At 44.3% G+C, this 20,384-nt stretch overlaps 2 protein-coding genes across 3 annotated transcripts; one reads left to right on the top strand and one right to left on the bottom strand.

Moving 5' to 3' along the window:
- The first annotated feature begins 5,824 nt into the window (after positions 1-5,824).
- Positions 5,825-8,561, top strand: LOC135260888 (patched domain-containing protein 3). Its single transcript, XM_064346591.1, has 2 exons — positions 5,825-6,116; positions 6,421-8,561. Exons 1-2 carry the CDS (start codon positions 6,083-6,085, stop codon positions 7,956-7,958), a joined length of 1,572 nt encoding a protein of 523 aa, XP_064202661.1. The 5' UTR covers positions 5,825-6,082; the 3' UTR covers positions 7,959-8,561.
- Positions 8,562-8,874: 313 nt separating this feature from the next.
- On the bottom strand, positions 8,875-20,382 carry LOC135260887 (ATP-dependent zinc metalloprotease YME1L1-like). 2 transcript variants are annotated; one of them, XM_064346589.1, is made up of 18 exons: positions 20,217-20,382; positions 19,099-19,212; positions 18,188-18,368; positions 17,730-17,831; positions 17,353-17,462; positions 16,324-16,474; positions 15,721-15,804; positions 14,763-14,915; positions 14,390-14,542; positions 14,145-14,277; positions 13,989-14,051; positions 13,487-13,599; positions 13,230-13,385; positions 12,795-12,946; positions 11,466-11,592; positions 11,207-11,280; positions 10,845-10,931; positions 8,875-10,387 (listed from the first exon to the last, which is right to left on the bottom strand). In XM_064346589.1, exons 1-18 carry the CDS (start codon positions 20,247-20,249, stop codon positions 10,244-10,246), a joined length of 2,130 nt encoding a protein of 709 aa, XP_064202659.1. In that variant the 5' UTR covers positions 20,250-20,382; the 3' UTR covers positions 8,875-10,243. The 2 variants fall into 2 exon arrangements, with proteins under 2 accessions (XP_064202659.1, XP_064202658.1); XM_064346588.1 differs by having other exon boundaries at positions 14,763-14,936; positions 20,217-20,381.
- Positions 20,383-20,384: the final 2 nt, after the last annotated feature.

The raw sequence follows: 20,384 nt of genomic DNA, 5'->3' as shown, positions 1-20,384 counted from the left end.
AAAAACTTGGCCGTGAGGTTATCTGTAAAAAGACTGACACTGTACACAGTAGATTCAGCTCATTTAAAGTGTCTGAGGTTGGCGGAATGTACAGTCCGGAGATCTGGCCAGAAGGGGCACTGGTCCGGCGCTATTATGAGCCGCGCAGGGATGGAGTTATCGGGTCAAACACTGCACTTGCTGTGGGGGAATGAGTGTACCTGCTGGTGCTGTGGGCACTCACTAGTCTTGCTAAATGAACATTCGGGTGTTGTCATACAACTGTCGTGGCCTGCGTCTGGGTCAGAGCACAGGGGATAAAGCTCGCCGCATAAATGTTGACAACCTTTTGGAAAATTGTGACATACTATGTATGCAAGAGACATTTTTAGCAAAGCAAGACTTGGAAAAAAAACGAAATTCTCTCAATGATAACTTTCATGGGGCTGGGGAGTCTACAACTGACCTTGGCATGGGGATAGTCAGAGGTAGGATACCAGGGGGTGTGGCTATTCTATGGAATAAGAAGCTTGACTCATTGATAAATGTGGTTAGGCTTGGTGTTGACTGGTGTATTGCAATACAGTTTACTCACAATGACAATGAATTAATTATCCTAAATGTGTACACACCTTAGGAATGCCATCAGAATGAGGATGGATATCTAAATAGGATTGCCTTCATCAATTCCTTTATGCAAGATAATACTTATTCTACTGTATATGCCATTGGGGATATGAATGCAGATATCTCAGACAGGAACTCATTATTTGCCAGTCGCATGGCTCAGTTCTGTCAAGATAATTTAATATTGTCAAGCAAAGTGCTTTTGCCTAATAATAGTTATACTTACATTAGTGAGGCCTGGCACACTACGTCATGGCTGGATCATTGTATTAGTACAGCTTATGCACATGCTTCTTTGGGGTCTATGAGCATTCTGTATGGGGTAGCAACGACTGATCATATACCTTTTGCTATGACAATAAATGTTGAACATCTACCTGTGCTATCTAGAAATGGAAATAGTATCAACAAAAAAACTGGACTGGTCAACCCTCACAAGGAAACACATCTTAGCCTATTATGCTACTACAGATAAATCCTTAAGTAATATTCATCTACCTAGAGATGCAGTTATGTGTAATGGCGTTAATTGTAAGGATGTGAAGCATAGGAGAGATCGCTGCTCCATGTATAATGATATAGTAAGTGCTTTGTATGAGGGCAGTAAGCCCTACTATAAGCATAAAAATAAGACATATCATCAGGTCTGGTTGGAACAAGTATGACAAGGCAGAAACCTGGACTGAGACAAGACAGAACGCTGGACTGGGCTAGACAAGACAGGTACCAACTGGGCTAGACAGGAAGAGACTGGACTCGACAAGACAAGAACAGACTGGACCAAACTGACACATACGGAACCAAATTAAGCCACAAGACGAAACAGATTCAGACACAACACGACACAGGACTGGACCAAGACAGACACGGAGCGGACTCACGACACTACTTGGAACTGGACATGGACACTACACTGGACTGGACTCAGACGACACTGGAGTGGACTGAGACTGACACAGAAACGGACTGACACAGACTGGAACGGACTGACACAGACAGGGAGAGGGGTAAGACACTAATAGGGAACAGACTGACACTGGCACAGGAACAACAATGGGAGACCTACAAGGACAGACAAAGGGACAAGCAGGTGGGGAGGCACACAGCAAGACCGACAGACACACTAAGGGACAGACAGACAGGGAAGGAGAGGGGTGAATTCAAAGACTGACACGCTGACAGACAGGCAGACAGGCGGGAGAACAGACTGGCCAACGGGCCAACGGCCTGGGGGACAGACAAGCAGGCCAACAAACTGGCTGACAGACACATAGGCAGACAAGCAGGCAGGCAAACAGACAAGGGGGCAGGTGTGCAGGCGAACGCATGGTTGGGAGAATGGACTGGGTGAGGTCTCTGGGCACTGGGTGGGGGCAGCGATGGCGCAAGAACACTGGGGGGCGCGAGAACGCCAGGGGGAGCGAGAGCCCTAAGGGGAGCGAGAGCACTTGGCAAGGCATGAACACGAGGCAAGACAGGTGGCTTCTCCTGCAGGACAGCGGGCAGGGCAGGCCGCAGCGGCCCCTGTGGGACAGACGGAGCAGGGGACCTCTCCGGAGCTCGAGGCGGAGCAGGCGGCCACTCCGGGGCTCGAGGCGGAGCAGGCGGAGACCCCTGCGGGCCCAGCAGGCTGGGCAGGCAGCTCCTGCGGGCCCAGCAGGCTCAGCAGGAAGCTCCCGCGGGTCGGCGGGCTCCGGCGCACTGGGCTTGGAGTACTTCTCGGCCAGAAGGGGCATATCAGCAGCCCTCCGGAGATACTCCTCCCAGTGAAATGCCGTTAAAACTAGGGCTTTAAAGTCACAACACCCCTCAAGCCCAGAGTAAATTAGCCCACCGTGGAGGGAGTCCCTCATGCCGTCCCGAAATATCTGGCACACGATTGACTGGGGCAGGTCAGCCTGTGCGGCTACAGCGCTGAATTCAGTCGCGTAATCCAATACATTACGCGACCCCTGACTGATATCAAAGAGTCTGTCGGCCATCTCTCTGGCGACAGGACTGGACCCAATGGGCCTCGGAGCAATCACCGGCTTGCTCCAGACCGGTGGCATGTCTCCAGAAAAAAATGAAAACCCCAGGAAGGAAGGCAAAAAGGGAGGGAAAAAAAAAAAAAAAAAAAAACTCTGCTGGGTCCAGAACTGGCTGGATCCTTCTGTCAGGTGAGGCGAGGGAATGGACCCAAACGCAGAGTCAAAAACACTCAAAATCCAAAGGGTAAACAAACCGAGGATATTAATTTTAATAAGTACAAAAACAAAGGAGAACAAAAACGCAGGGCAAGTCTCAAAAGGACAAAGCAAAGTTCCTTAAACACAAAAACTGAGAAAATGCATAAATCCAAAACAATGCAAAAACAGAACACGGGCAGGGTAGAAAACACCGAGGACAAAACACAGAGTCACAAGTACACGAGGTAGCACATACCGAAACACAATCAGAAAAGCACACAAAAGGATCCAGCACCTGAGCAGGAAGAAAGAGAACCATAAATAACAAACACTGATGAACACAGGATAAATGAACACAATCAAGTGCCACAGGGGAAGGGAAATGAGACAACCAAAAAAACCAATAATTGAATAATTGGAAAACATAATACATTAAACAGGATAAATGAACATAATTAAAAACTGAAGTGCCGCCATCTGGCGGCCCAAAAAGGGAAACGCAGACAACCACAGAACCATGACAAAACCAATTTCAGATTATTCTATTAATGCCTGGCCTTCCACAACCGTTGGTTTTCAAAAGTAATTGATTGCAAATTTTTTAAAATTCAAATTCAAGCAGTGACAACATTTCGACCATTTTGGTCTTCTTCAAGAAAAAAGACCAAAATGGTCAAAACGTTGTCACTGCTCACGGATTTAAGTTAAATAAATCACTTGGGAGCATAATAGTAGTGTGCTGGTATTATTTGCTTATTTTCCACAATGACATAGGGACATATGGTGTCAGCCACTGGCGTGTTCAGATCAGCAGAAAACAGCGTTTTAAGTATATTTCATGGATACAGCTGCTGCAGCCCTAGTTGAATTATAGGTTTATACTCTTGAATATAAAAGTATAGGCTAATTACCTTTATTCACGAATAATAAATCACTCCAAAACTGACAACCATCCCGCCACATCTGGAACTTGGCAACAAATGGCGACAAATGAATTATCTTGTGGCCACGACTTAATTATCTCGTTATTAATTCGTGGCCACGCAATATTTTTTTTCTCACAAATGTCACCAGACGGGCTCCTTATTTAATAGTAGCAATATATTTACTTGCTTTTATATAACCGAAAGAAATCATTTAAATTGTTTTACATTATAACTGAAAAGTAGCCTAGTAGCCGCGTGTTCCTGTTTCCACAGAAACTGTCTTTGCATGTCACGGTGGCGTGTTTCGGGCAAGTGATAACTTCTCGGAAATCGCATGTTTCTCAGAACCGCACCTCACTGCGGGCAAGCTGAGACAAAGTTTCACTTTCGCTTTGCTTCGTTCAACAGAGCGTTGACTGCACACTGAGATAGACAGATCGATTACCAATATTGAGCCTCTGCGCGGCAGGCGAGACTCCTCCCTTTTCCCCAGAAAGTACAGGTGCGTACGGTCTATGGTCCAGACTAGTTGGACTCTTCTCAACCGAACGGGGAAATTTAGTGAAAAGCCATGGCCGGATGTCGGACGGACTGTATTGAGGAGCCCTTGTCTATGAGTTTTGGAAGCCTCGGACGCTTTATCGGAAGACACCCCTGGTGGTTTTTGGTTATCCCCACGCTGGTCTCCGTTGCCTTAGGAGGAGGTTTTTATTTTTTGAAGGACAGAGAGGCAAATGATATTGAGGAACAATTTACACCAGTGAATGGTCCTGCAAAGAAAGAGAGGCTTTTTGTTCAAGACAACTTCCCAGAAAACGATTCAGTGTTTTCAGTTCAAAGGCTTGCAACGGAAGGAGCATATGCGTCAATTTTAGCGGTTTCGGAAACCAACATTTTAAGACGTGCAGCATTTGAAGAAATACTGTCCTTATATGACGACGTTATGCAGATAAGTGCGGGAGTGGATCAGTTTAAATACAATAACATTTGCGCTACTGTGCAGCAGAATTGTTATTCGAACGCGATTCTGGACATTATTGGTTACAATTCAAGCAACATTGAAAGCATCAACTTGACGTTCCCAATGTATAAATCCACATCTGGTTTTGTTTTTCTGGGGTCCGCTGTAGGTGGTGTAAATGAATCTTTAATAGTTGAACAAGCACAGGCGATACGACTTTTTTTCTACTTACAAGACAAGAGGCCTGAAACATATCTGTGGCTGAAAGAATTCATTAAATTATTTTCTGGAGAATCGAAGTTGAAATTTAAAGAGGTAGGTCTACGTAGTCTTATGTTATAGGAGATATTATGTGGATAATAATAATAATAATAACAGTATAGCCTGTTACCATCTAATAATAATAATTGCGTGCACAGAATAAAACTAAAACGAAACGACTAATGATCAATTATTATGTTATTACGAAGATGATGATTATTATTAGCTTATAGGCCTAATTGATGTTGTTTGTATTTATTTGTTTTTTTAATTGTGCAGGTGGTTTGTGGAAATAATCTCAGCTGGTTCTATGTTAAGTAGAAAGCCGTAGATTATATAAAAAAAGTCTATTGTTGCTTGGAAATGGGAAATTCATGTGTACGATAATTTATTGAGAATGATCACGTGATTGGTCTTATTTTCACTTTAGGTGTCGGTGTCATATTATACATCGATCTCAAGGCAGCAAGAATTTGAAGCAAATTCAAAGACTGTTATTCCACTGTTTGCAGCCACATACGCCCTTGCAATTTCTTTTTCCATCGTGTCATGTTTAAGGTTTGTTTAATGCAAAAATGATGGCTGTACTTGAATAGTATTGCCACATTGCACCGAGATAGCTAACTGCGATATGAACACTATATTTAACAAAAAAAACATACAAGTCATTTTAGACATACCTTTGTGAATAAATAACAGACATACATATATAAAGTCATGATGAAAGATGAAATCAATACATTTTACGAAGCTGAATTTGTTCGTGTTTTACATACTGAAATGAACCGTGCGGCATGTACAAGTACATGCATCCAAAAGAGAAATGCATCTTAGAATAAAAAAATTGAAATAGGGCCTATTGTCTTTCACAATTGTACTATTGAATAGGAAAAAGCTGAAGTCAACCAGCAGGTATAGTGCTACCACAGCAACCTTGGAGTGCACCAATAATCAGAACTTTGTTATACCAACGTTGTTATACCAAGTGGCGCATAGCTTCCTCGTACCAAATACAAGCTCTTTTAACATATATTTTTCATTTTTTTAGGTTGGACAATGTGAGAAACAAGGTGTGGGTAGCGACGTTTGGAGTGTTTTCAGCGGGCCTGGCTGTGCTGTCTAGCTTTGGCTTGCTGCTGTATGTCGGTGTACCTTTCGTAATGACTGTGGCCACCGCCCCTTTCCTGATTCTAGGTAATAATCTCCTGTTGCCCCAACATGTGGGATTCCTTTCAGTTCCCTTTCAGGCCCAGATTTAGTCAAACTGAACTGTGCTTCGTTAATAGTATCACCATCAATTGGCTTCTTCATCACCACCACCATTGTCATCATCATAGTCAGCATAATAATAATCATAATTATAAAAATCATAATGTTTACACATTATTATCATTATTATTACACAACTTCATACACTCAAAATGAATGATTTAATTATGTATTGAGCATGAGCATTGTCATTTGCATCATTGGCTGATCTTAAATTGTTGTTTGCCAGGGATCGGTGTGGATGACATGTTCGTCTTGATATCGTACTGGCAGAAGACCAATGTGCACGACAAGGTAGAGGACCGTCTGGCGGAAACATACAAACACGCAGCCGTCTCCATCACCATCACTACGCTGACCGACGTCCTGGCCTTCTACATCGGGGTCATGACTCCCTTCGGCTCTGTGCAGTCTTTCTGTCTCTATACTGGCACCGCCGTCCTGTTCTGCTACATTTACAGCATCACGTTCTTTGGTGCCATCTTGGCTCTGAATGGTAAGAGGGAGGAGAGCAATAGGCACTGGCTAACGTGCATGAAAATTCGTGAAAAGACGTGTCCCCCAGAACGTTCCAGATGGTACAGCATCTGCTGTGTGGGTGGGGTCTATGACAGAGAGACTAATGCTGAGGAAGCGCTGCCAATCAATGACTTCATTAAGAAATACTATGGGCCATTCCTCACCAAAAATTACACCAAATGTTTTGTGGTCTTCCTCTATGCTCTTTATTTGTGTGTCAGTGTTTATGGGTGCTCCAATGTGCAGGAAGGAATAGAACTTAAAAATTTAGCATCTGATGATTCATATGTTGTTGAATATTACACGCATGAAGATGAGTACTTCTCAGTGTATGGTCCAAATGTCATGGTAGTGGTAGAAAAGACAGTTCCGTACTGGGAAGAAAGCGTGCGTTCCAACCTTAAGAAATGCTTGAAAGATTTTCAGATGCTAACCTATGTTGATCAGGAACTCTTCACGTCCTGGCTTGATGCATATGGTGCATATTTGGAAAAATCCTCCTTGGATTTAAACAACAAGACCGTATTCATGGAAAAATTGCCTGCATTTCTCAAGCTGGCTCCAGCATTTAGGCAGGATTTGAATTTAACTAACGGGGAGATACACGCCTCCCGCTTTTTCATTCAGACTGTAAATATCACCAGTGCGCTTCAGGAAAAGAACATGTTGAGTGAGTTGAGATTGACAGCCAAAACGTGCCCAGTTCCTTTGCTGGTTTATCACCCTGCGTTTATCTTCTTCGACCAGTATGCGGTCATAGTGACAAATACGATTCAGAATATTTTGGTTGCCACTGCTGTCATGCTGGTCATCTCCCTCTTGCTGATTCCCAACCCGCTCTGCTCGCTGTGGGTGACGTTTGCCATCGCCTCGGTCATCGTGGGCGTGGCTGGTTTCATGGCGTTGTGGGGCGTAAACCTGGACTCTATATCAATGATAAATCTTGTCATCTGCATTGGCTTCTCGGTGGACTTCTCAGCCCACATCTCCTATGCGTTCGTTTCAAGCAGCAAGTCCACTGTCAATGAGAAGGCTACAGATGCTTTGCACTCCCTGGGCTATCCCATAGTGCAGGGAGCTGTTTCTACGATATTAGGGGTGGTGGTGCTTTCTGTGGCTGAGAGCTACATCTTTAGGACCTTCTTCAAGATTATGCTCCTGGTCATTTCCTTCGGGCTGGTTCATGGCGTCGTTTTTATTCCTGTGTTCTTGACCTTTTTCGGGATTTGCAGTAAATCAGACAGGTGATGCCTGTGGTTCCCATAGATACTGCTGTCTGCCACTGTGAAGCACAGAAAAATTTCCTGGAGACGCTACATAATGGCTACATAAAACAAATTCCACTGGCCTTGGTTGTCTGGCTAATAAGCAATCTGTCTATCCATCTATGTTCAGAATTTGTTTGCCTCATTTTTGGATTGTACTGGTCCAGTTAGGCTCATGTGATTTTCTACCCACATAAATTTAATATATATTCAAATGTAAAGAAAGTGATCCAGGTATTTGTGTAGAGTACAGGTCTGGAGAGGTGACAGATGACAGCTTTTGAATATTAATGAAAAATGGATGATTTAATGTCTTTGAGGACATTCTGTTGCAATGCTTGAGTGGACAAGTGGACAAACTAGGAAAGAGAATGATGTCACAGGACATGTGGACATCACTAGGAATCACCTGGTTCTATAAAGTCTATTCATTTCCTCTATAAACCATGAGCTAAATCTGTCCGGTCAGAAAACAAACAATGTCACTGCATACTGTTGTGTGGAAGATAATTACCAATATTTGGCTGGTGATGATAACTATTATGTGGACCATTATGCATTAATAAACAAACATGTTTAAACCAAACTGGTGGAGCCTATTTTTTCCAGCCACAAAGTGCCCATTGGTTCAAATGTATTCACCCGTTAAAAGGATTTGCATCAAGCAATTTCAGAGGTTATTCCACTGAACAAGTCCAACAAATACATTATTTAGCAACATATCTTGAGTAACCAAGATGGCAGCTTCTGAATACAATCAATGACCTGTTTTCTTCTCCAACTGGTACTGGTTCTCATGTAGTACTGTGAAACCAGCAGAAACAGAATAGCCATTGGCTTGTGATCCAGAGTACAAAAAAAAGGTTAAAAAAAAAAAGGAAAAGAATCAGAAATGCCCATGAGAACACATCATAATCCGATTTTATTTACTTCAGATTCATAAACACTTGTCCATTTTTTGGGGATTTTGAGAAATGGAACAGCACGCAGTCCATGTAAAAACCAAATGTGGCACACACAGGCAAATGCATTCATTTACCAGTATATACAGTGATCCGTCACTTGCCTTCTACAGCTAAATTCTACATGGCTGAACAGCAGAAATTATGGCTTAAACCCATAGTGAAGCAAATATACTTTCATAATGTGCATAAATGATAAATGATACTTTATAATGTGCTTAAATAAGTTACACAAAATAAAAATATGGTGATACACAACTCTGAGGCGCTAATATGTGCGGCTGAAGAAATCAAATGAGGCTGCAAAGATCTGCCTGTACTCTGTAAAATAAATCTAGTATTTCACATACTGAACCTGACTTACCACAAACATAAACCTTATAAATATCAAACAGATGTTTATAAATCATGGTTGGAGTCCTGTCCTTCACAAACAGCATTCTGGGAAAATTGTATAAACCATACAGGCGGGGATTACACAACACCATTTCCGGTGTCTTCCCCCTAACACCTCGACTGTTTTTCCATAGTAGCGTTTTAAATAATATTGACCCTTAAACATACCTGTTATATCCCCATCTACCTCACATTAAAAAAGCCAAATTTATCACAAAAAACAAAACAAGATTCATTTCACATTGTGAGTGCCTGAGATGTTGAGGTCCCCTACTTGTGCAAGTGGGGTCAACCCTTCAGAGATACCAATCCAAAGATTTACCAAATTAAATATACAGCAAATTAGGAATTTACAGACATAATGCTGGTTTATGTCAGATTATAACACAAATCACAGTAAACACTGCAATTCTTGTCCGCCTCATGGTTTAAACGTCATATGCAATTCATTAAGTGCGCGTGTGAAATAGAAGTCTACATTCAAGTTTACTGGTCTAAGTTCTATATGTACAGGAAGTCAAGAATCTGACTGGCCACCTTCAGCCACACGCCCTGACCTGCTCCACACAAACCACAGATTACACGAGAGGGCACATGACAAATGAACATGTGAATGCAGAGAAAAACTCCTCAACGCTTGTGTGCTTGCTTGTGTTGTGGTCAACCTCACACTGAGAAATATGCCAGGTTAGGGGAGAATCGCACCGCAAAGTGGCCACGGACTATGAAATTAGACAAGTAACAGATCCCATGGAAGTCCACGCTTTCCACCAGTCGAAACCAACATGAGAACAATAAAACTGGGAGCGCAAATAAGAAAAACAAGCTAAGTTTTTTTTATTTAAATTCTCATTTAAGTCCAGCCTCCCTTATAATTCTGTATTTACATTCCTGTGTGGCCTGGAGCGCATCATCTGCACTCCAGCGTCTTTCCCTCAAGGACCGTCTGGATCTCCTTGGCGTCCAGCGTCTCATACATCAGCAAGGCGTCTGCTAGGTTCTTGTGTTCTTTGGTGTGTGTCTTCAGGATGTTTTTTGCGCGCTCGTACGAGTCCTGTTGGCAAATATCACACGAGATGATGGGAAAAGGGCTGACGTCCCACAGCCCATATCATAAAAGCTCTAATGGACACATTAGAAAAAACACTGGCAAAAAGCATATTTCCCTTAAACTATCAGCATGAAGCATGTACAACACACTAACATGTGTATCACAACATCTTCAGAAATCACTCTAAAACAAAGGTGATACTTTAGAAAGGATGACTCAAAGTGATTTTGCAAATTATAATGCTCAAATATAACCAAAATCATGCCAACTACTGAGGCAAACTCCAGCCTGCATTCCCCTGAATGACTTATGCAGGTGCCATGCCGTGGTAAGGACTGTAACATAAAGACTTTGGGAATATGTACTTGGAGAAAAGATGACTATTTGCACCGTTTTCTGGAAAATATGACATAGCAGAAATGTAGGCTTAAGTGCAGATACCATGGTTAAGTGTTCTTACCCTCAGGAGTACCCTCACTTCCTGTTCGATAGCAGCCTGTGTTTCTGGGCTTTGGTGGGAGAGGTCAGCATATGTCATGACACCAAGCTGAAACATAAGAAGGCAGGTCATTCTACTTCATTCTAGCACAATAATCAAGGTCTGGGACACACATGTAATTATAGCTACTCTGAATAATTTGAACATCAACATCTTACATTGCACAACTCCAAGTCACTTTGATTGTGCAGTGTACATGATACATCATTTCTACACTTTTAATCAATCAAAATATAATGTCCATTAAGATTAAAATACAGGTGTTGCTGCACGAGTATAATGTTAATGAACAGGCTGAAACATGCAAAATGACTCATTCTTACCTTGTCGCTCATGCCGAATCTAGTTACCATCATTTTGGCTATTTTTGTTGCATTGTCAAAGTCACTTGATGCACCTGCAAGAAAGCACAAAGAAATGAGCCAAAGTGGAGAGGGAGTCAGCGGCTGGCCCTGTACCCGAGCTCTGGACGCCTGCCAGTTGCACGCGGTTGAACCCAGACCCTCGGGGGGGCAGACCCAGTGACCGCTCGGGCCCGCTCAGGCTCGGAGAACATTAGGGACGGGACCCTAACGAGCTCACCAGTGGTGATGTTCTCGGCCCCGAATATGAGCTCCTCGGCGACCCGCCCGCCCATGCTCACGTCCATCTGCGCCAGCAGCTGCGAGCGCGTCTCGCTCCAGCGATCATTCTCCGGGAGCATGGACACCTGCACAGACAGACGGACGGACATACGGACAGAGAGGGAGGGAGGGAGGGAGGGGGGCAGGAGTGAACGCACTGGATAATGAAGAGCTAATATCATCCAACTGGGTTATTAGCCCTGAGCAATAAGCACAGTAATGGCACACATTATAGAAATGCTGTGCGTAAAGAGGAAGCTTAGTACTCTTTTATCTGTGCCCTTTCATCTGATGTTGTTTCTCAGAGGCATTTTTTCATCCGTAATAATGTATTCAAAACTCTTATTTTCTTGACCACAAGCAGTAACAGCATTATGTGACTGTCAGTAATCTGAAATACAGTATACAAGCCAAAAAAGAAAAACGGTTTTCTCTGCACAAATTAATTTATCATTTTATGTAGAAAAATACTGGACAAAGATATATGTTCAAGCTGATTATAAAATTTCAAACAGTAAGATGCATTAGACTTCTTAATTACTTGGTATGAACTAATACGTACAGGAAGGTGAAATGATTATTAATTGTTTAACACAAATACTAATTATTTCCTCAATTTATGTTGATGTTGCATGCATTACACACTACAATTATGATGCCAGAAAGATAAATAGTTGCAAAATATTGCATTTATCATCAAAATCTTTTTATAAATGTAGTGTTTCCATAATTTGTGTCAGTACTGTATATCTACACCAAAGAATACAGCAACCCCTGCTAATGTACAACTGCATTTTACATTTTAGGAATTTTGCAGACACTCCTAGACACACTTTACACACTGCTCTTTCTTTACAAACAATCAACTTATACAGCAACGGCAGTGTCCCACCTGGTAAACACACCTACAACCTCTAAGTTACAAGCCCATTTCCCAGTATCCTCTCGTCTACTGAGAGACAAACAGAAACAGTATTCAAGCTTGCACTTGTAGATAGCCGTACCCAGCAGGCGGCTATCTCTGCTTCCAGCTAACAGTCTCTCTATTTACACACTGCACTGTAGTGATGGGTGCATCGGTTTACAGTCCTTCAGTTTGTTTGTTCCCTTTTCATACCATACTTACCTGTGTGCCAGTTTCAATTACCTCTCTGTTCCCTTTCAAATATTTGAAACTTAGATTTCCATTTTATAACCAGCAATAAAAGTGATGGGGGGGATCAACTCTCCGTCAAACAGACGGACACTGAAAACCCTCCCCCTCCACTGCCGCTGCAGCGAAACTCACATGACCCAGAGTAGCGCCCCGTGGCATGATCGTGGCTTTGTTGATGGGCATGGCGTCTTTGGTGTAGGACGCAACGATGGCGTGACCGGACTCGTGGTACGCGGTGATTTTCTTGTTCTTCTCGTCTATCTCCACACTCCTACGCTCTGGACCTGTGGACCGAGGGAGGTGTCAAGAAACTCACAAATTAGCACTTCTGACATACAAGACAGGAGAACGAGGTTCGGTCAGGGGGAAGGAGCTGACATATGCCATTATGTGATGTGTGGTTCATACTTATCAAAGTCAGTGATTGGCAGCACACAGGGATTTCCCACACTACAGAGTTTAAAAGGCCAGGGTTTACCAAGGAGCCTTAAATTCGGAGTGATATTGGCAGTTAAGTCACGCAGCCCAGCCCAGACCCCCAGTGCAGTGGCTGGCCCCACCCCTCACCCATGAGCATCTTGTCCTTGGCGAACTCCAGCTCTGTCATGGAGACGATGTCTTTGCCATCCACCGCAGCCTTCAGGGCCGCCTGGTTGACCAGGTTCTCCAGCTCCGCCCCAGTGAACCCCACCGTTCCCCTGGCGATGACCTCTGCCTCAATATCTGAGAGGGCAGGTTCAGCAATTAGCACAACAAGCACAACATGAACATGTGAACACTTAGAAGTGAGAGATCGAAGTAAGCAAGGAAAATTGGCTGCTCACCAGGGTCTACTTTAATTTTCCTGAGGTACCATTTGAGGATCTCCGTGCGCCCTTTCACGTCTGGCCTGGGAACTGTGACTTGCATGTCGAAGCGACCGGGTCGGATCAGAGCACTGCGGAAAAGAGACAGCGGAGGCCTCTGGTAAGACCACAGGAACCACGGAAACAGCTCCGCAACCCAGACAAAGCCAGTTTCAGACGTGTTAGGAAGCAGAGGTCCATGCTTGGTGCACAAGGTTCTGGACTTCCTGATTTGTTCACACTTCCTCTGACAACTGAACCTGAAAGCTGACTCTGACAGCAGGTTAGTTTATAAGCGTGAAGGATTTCCAAACTAACAAAACACCATAGGTTAAAAGTGAAGATTCTTCCATGCGAGTGATGTTGTGAAATTTTGACTTCAAACAAGTAGGGAGACCAGACAACGTGGCCCTCATCTAATGCGATTCTAAGCTTCTGTGATTCATCCGACCGCATAAGAAAAGGAAAAAGAAAAGCATACTTATCCAAAGCTTCTGGGAAGTTTGTGGCACCGATGACAATGACTCCTTCATTTGGTTTAAATCTGAGGGCATGGAGAGGACAGACACAGGTCAGTGCAATGACCCGCAGGTCGCCGCGGTTACGCTCCAGCGCTACCCCGGGTGAAGTTGCTCACCCGTCCATCTCCGCCAGCAGCTGGTTGATGGTCTGTCTGGAGTAGGGGTGCATGGGAGACTCGATCCTCTTCCCGCCCACGCTGTCCAGCTCGTCGATGAACACCACGCAGGGGGCGTTGGCCTTGGCCTCTCCTGGGGGAAAGCGTGGGAAAAACGGCCGGGTAAGGGGCGGGGTCAGCGGTGAGGGGCCAGCGCTCGGCCCCGGCGCTATCGACCCCGCCCGCTTCGTGACCCGGGTACTCACTGAAGAGGTTCCTGATGCGGCTGGCCCCCACGCCCACGAACATCTCGTCGAACTCGGAGCCGGAGGCGTAGTAGAAGGGCACGTCCGCCTCTCCGGCCACCGCCCGCGCCAGCAGGGTTTTACCCGTGCCCGGGGGGCCTATCAGCAGGATACCTACAGGGAGAGAGGGAGGAAGACAGAGCAAGCAGAGAGAGACAGTGAGCAGAGAGACTGAGAGAGATACTACATTAGTTGTATTGACAAAATTAATGTTGTAATCAATGTGAACGTTGCACTTGAATCTGAGCCAAGACTGAAGTCCATGAGCAGCCCAGTTCACGAGACTGTGTGATAAGCTGCTACAGTGTTCTGCAGGGCTCTGCCCCCCTCTTGCCTTTGGGGAGCTTCCCTCCCAGGACGGTGAACTTCTGCGGGCTCCTGAGGAACTCCACGACCTCCTGCAGCTCGTTCTTGGCCTCCTCCACGCCCTTCACGTGCTCGAAGGTCACGTTCTTCATCTGGACCGGGTCCACGGCCGCGTCCAGGCCTGAGGTGGTCCGGAACCGCACTGTCCGGAGCGGTTAGATCAAAGTTCACACTCAAACGGGACGGCGCGCACACCGCATGCGGAGCAGTGACATCACACTCACAGGCACGACGCGTTCACACCAAACATTGTTATTCATTTATTATTTAATTGCACGAGCCATAAGGAACCAAGCCGCCGAATTAAACAACCGTTTCCAGGGAAGCCTGTTAATAAATGACTTTTATTACACGCCTCTATAAAACACTGTTAGTGCATAGCCAGTCATTTAAAGGTGGAGACCAAAAGCTGTGTTCTTTAGTCATGCAATCACTCAACATAACTCGTTAATGTGAGCTGCATAAATCAACTGGCTTCGGCACAATCCAATCTCAGAGTTCATATTAATTTAAAGAGGCTACCCTAATCCTGCAAAGCCAAAATAAAAACATCAACAATAAAAATTTATTTGGTGGGCTTATCTCTGACACAGGATAAATATTGACCCAGTGGATAAGCTTCTATTGTATTAACTGTGCATGAAGACATACAGACACTAAAATCCATTCAGCACAATAACAACAAAACGTATCAAATTGATCCTTTTGATGTTAAATGTGAACTACATCAATTTCCACAGACAATATTACTGATCCTGTGTTTCTCATACACCTTCTTGAGAGTTAAAAAGACCCTAGTATGTCTAATGGAAGCAAGGCTAATGCTATTATAGTTTACGTAGTTTTTGGAGCAACTTCCTGACAGCTCACAAGATTGAAAAGGCAAGAAGGCAAACGGAGTGCAGAATCAGAAAGGGAGCGTTTACCCGATAAAAAGGGGGTTCTGGAGAGGCCATAGATGCCCAGGAGTAAGAGGACCAACAAGATCAGCCGAGTCCTCCTCAAAGTGTCTGCCCCAAAGAAAACCCCTTCAGTTTTTTATGTCCAATAAACAGTACTATACAGTGTTGCCACCTAGTGGTGGCCTTGCAGAACACATATTTGCATTGGCCCACATAAGAGAATCACTGAATTCTCAGGTTTATGGTTTGTGACCATCTTCTACCAGTAGATTAAAGCACTTGTCAGGTTGTTCACTGCATTACTTCATTCAGTAGTATTATAAATAGTTGTTTATAATCTATGCAACTGCTTAACGTTTAATTGAAAATAAATAGCAACACATTAGATTCACTTGCACTGGTTGGAATTTTTTAAAACAGAATATCAGAACATAAACTTCAGCCACATCTTTTCCTTCAGAGAGGAGCAGCTCTATGTGAAAACCACTACTTGTGCTACAGGTTATTTGTGAGTAATGCTAACAGTGGTATTTCCCAATATAAAATAACTGTTGTACTATGCATTGTTTTACATGAGGAAGCCTGTGGGCCTAGGAAACTGTGAGGAAGATGAAGGTGTGCACGTGCCTTGTGTACGCTGGGTGAGAGCCTGGGCTTTGAGGAAGCCCTCCGCGAAGCCGGTCTTGAATGCGTCGTGCTGGGCCTCTGGAATGTTCTTATTCTTCAGCAGCTTGTCCAGGGTCTCCACGTCCGGTATCTTATCCCGCGTGAGGAGGCCCTGTTCAGAGACAATAGGGCAGTGAGAGGGGCCTGAGATTCCCAACCAATCAGAGAATTCCTCTCAGGACAAGGAACGAAGGTTTCCAAGGGCAACGGCAGATAAACGTAATGCCACCGTGCAATAAAACTGGTACAAGAGGAAACCCTAGAGCAAGGAGCACTCGCCTGAAACCAGGAGTGAAAATGGCTTACACTAATTCAAGAAAATAGTTATAATGCAATCATCTTTACCACAGTGGAACTCATCCAGTGTGACTGAACCAAATTACTGTCAAAAATTATTTGTTACTGTTCAAAGGATTTTATTATAACCCTGTGAAGAGTAGGTTTTTCATCATTTTTTCCCCCCTCAAAATTCTAAGTGAGTGTTCTAGAACTCCGTTGCTTTCAATTACCAGTAGTGACTGTTACATCGACATTAGAATGTTCAGTTAATAACATTCTAATCATGTATTTGTGATCTTATGCTTCAAATGGTAAAATTTCAGCTATTTACTAACAGACAGTTTCCATGCACTTTTTAAGTAGTCTGTGTCAGGCAGCTGGATCCAAAATAAAACAGCTGATGGGTTTCATGCAAAGGTTGTAGTTGCACAGCTTTGACTTGGTTATACTGAAAGACCGCTTCGGTTGATTAAAGTCAAGACTCGGAAGAACCATGCAGAACTGTAGCTATGACAATGTAAAATGGACATGCCCAGACCATATTTCACAGACATTAAGGGAGTAAAAGATTGTGCTGTGCGTTAGATTCCCCACAGGGCAAGCAGCAGGTCTGGATAGACGTGGCTGCCATTTCCACACAGAGCAGGGCTAAGGCCCCCTTGATAAACTCCAGGCAGCTTATGTAACGGCACAGCAAGCCTGCTGGCAAACCTTCATGAAGGATGGAGTGTAGCCTTCTGTCTCCACGGGGCGCTCGTGGCTGGACTGCAGACGCCTGGTCTTGGATTTCAGAGTTTTAAAGCCTCTGGCCTGGATCCACACTGTTAAACAAATGAATTTAATAAAGATACACAAATAAAGTTTCTCATTAAATATTTACACTCGTTGAATGCAAATGGGTATTTGGTAAACAAACTACAGAAGAATACAAATTTGGTATATTTGGTAAACAAACTACAGAAGAATACAAATGCTGCGCTCCCACATTCAAGACAGCATTAGCATAGTCGTTCCCTGACACATGCTCCAGATGATGTAACGTCTGTGCTTCCAAGGGAAAGTAATGGGAATCGAGTGCTGTTACTCGCCTGGCAGGTACTGAAGATCTGTGCAGACAGCCTGTAGAGGAGAGGGGTTCTGCCTACAGAATGCTGGGGCCCCCAGAACGCTTGCTGTCCTATCTAAGAACCCTGGAACATGAGAAAAGGACCAGCACTCAACAGTAGTGTCCATTAAAGAATCACATGCAGTCCCTTAGTTCTCTCCCTCTTTTCACAGACACACACTCACTGAACAATTTCACTGGGACAAATTATGTATTCTCTTGCAAAATTTATTCATGCTAATAAATACCCCTGCAAGTCTCTCTCAGTCTCAGTCTCAGTCTCAGTGACACACACACACACACACTCACACTCACACACACACTCACACACACACCCACACTCACTCACTCAACAGGACCAGGATAGCTTTACGGTCTGTAGCAGTCGTGGCCAAAATGAGGACAGATACCAGACAGATGCTGGGGCGTACTGCCGCTTACCATGTTTGTTCTGTAAGAAGGAGCCTGAGGAGACGTGGGACGCCCTCCACCCGCTCAGCTGGGGGCGGGGCGTGTGGAGGTTGTGGGCGTGGCTCAGGCGTGGCAGCAGCCGGCCCACCAGCTCGTCCAGCTGCTCCGCTCTCAGGTCAGCCAGACCCAGATCCCTCAGGCTAAGTGAGGGCTGTGGAGGGCAGACACATGGCTCATCACACATCACCACTGTATACCATAATGCTTAGGGCACGGCAATCACAGCTCGTAAGTTCTAGGTCCAATTCCCAGTTCAGGCACTGCCATTGTACCCTTGAGCAAGTTACTTAACCTGAATTGCTTCAGTAAATATTCAACTGTGTGCCTAAAGAATATGAACTGCGCAAGTTGCTCTAGATAAGAGTGTCTGCTAAAAGCCTAAAATGTTAAAAATGGAAGCAGGACTACTATCTGCTCTACTGCAGTGGCATTGAACAGCTGCTCTTATTAGAGATGACAATGGCACACAAACATAATTAATAAGTAAAAAATGTCTCAGTGTTCAATTAGATTTTCAGAATCACTGCCTCCGAATTACCTTCATATCCCTGGCACCACAGGACATGAGCACCCCTGACAGTGGGCAAGGCCCAAGAGAGGGCAGCAATGTTGGCAATGTGTGTGTGTATGCCAGATTTTTCTATTTATTTTTCAATTGAACAACCCACACCCCCTGGTCCTCAATGCCAGCTACAGCCCCAACCACCCTCCTCCCGGCCATAGAATGAAAACGGGGAGGTTCCCAAATAAAACTTCTCTTAGGGCCCCAAAAAGATCAGGGCAAGCCCTACCACTGGACACCACAAATGATCAATAATTAGTAGACATCCTCAGCGCGGGGGCAGCAGCACAGTCCTATGTGAAAACTGAGGATGCTTTACCTCCCTGTTCTGTGGGTCATGTTCGGGACTGGTGTCTCGTTTGTCATTCTGATTTGGGCTGGCCGCCACCGGACTCTTCAGGGAATGGAAGGCATTGATGAGATGAACAGTTACCTGACAAATAAAATAATATAAGATTAACAGCAATGTGTGATGTTAGAATTATGACGCCAGCAGGTATCAAAAGCAAATAGCTTATCGCGGTATCAGAGGGTTACTGTAAAATAAAACGTGCACAATTGGCTAAATTAATGCTCCACTGTCCTTTTTTTTTAGTTTAACAATTTTGTCAAGTTTCCAAATGGAAGTAGCACTTCATCTCCTCGCCACAATTATAGTAACGTTATGTTTTCGTCGTGTTATTTACACAAGTGATATGGCCTTACAGTAGTAGAACCTTAGACCTAAGGTCTGGTCTCCAGACATTTTCCAACCTGTGCTTAAGTTTCACTGAATATGAACAGAAGTCAGCAAGTTAGCTGTCTGACGGGTAAAGTGTCGTTAGTCCGTATGTGCGACATGCTTAGCATGGCTAGCAAGTTTGCTAATTAGGAAGATAATCAAATAGTGGTGTGATCGCCAGTTATCCGCCGTTAGCTAGCGCTAGCTAAGGCCAATTGCATTGCAAGATTCTGAGTTTGCCAGTTAGCGACGCTGTTCACAACGTAATATCTAGGTCCAGTATTTTCACCTTGAAAATCACAGGTAGCAAATGTGTATGGCCTAAGGGCAACGTTAGCAGATTATCGGACGCAGTTCTCACGATCTCTCCAAACTGCTGCTGCGCATAGCTGTGCAACCTTAGCTAGATCTAGCCAACGAAGTTAGCTAACAGGAGCTGCTATGGTCTGAGTACCCACGTAAACAGCTCTGCGATATTATTTGGCAAACACTCTGTATTGCTTTATCTGTGTGTACTTTATTTCATATGACAAATAAACTGTAATCTGAAACAAACTAGCTAGATATTAGCGAGTTTCAGAGGAACAAACCCGCATGCGCTAACTACCTGCAAACAGTTTTAGCTGGCTAGCTGCTGAGTATGTCGCAGGGTAGTCGCTGACTTGCTCGGAGACCTGCTGCTAAGTTAGCTGGCGAGCCAAAATAACTCTCGTTACCTGCGGCTGGACTGTGGTTGAGAGGGAGAACATTTCCAAAACTGTCACAGGTGGATCAGTGTTAGTCCCGGACTAGATAGCTAAATGTACTGTCCTTTCGGTTTCACCCGGTGTTCCACTCCTCTGTTGTGACTGAAATGGTTTCTTCTAGTGAGGTCAGACGGAGCG

This window comes from Anguilla rostrata, chromosome 8 (genome assembly GCF_018555375.3).
Source record: "Anguilla rostrata isolate EN2019 chromosome 8, ASM1855537v3, whole genome shotgun sequence".
Lineage (NCBI taxonomy): Eukaryota > Metazoa > Chordata > Actinopteri > Anguilliformes > Anguillidae > Anguilla > Anguilla rostrata.
The sequence above is the reverse complement of the archived record's forward strand: the minus strand, read 5'-3'. Positions and strand labels throughout refer to the sequence as shown.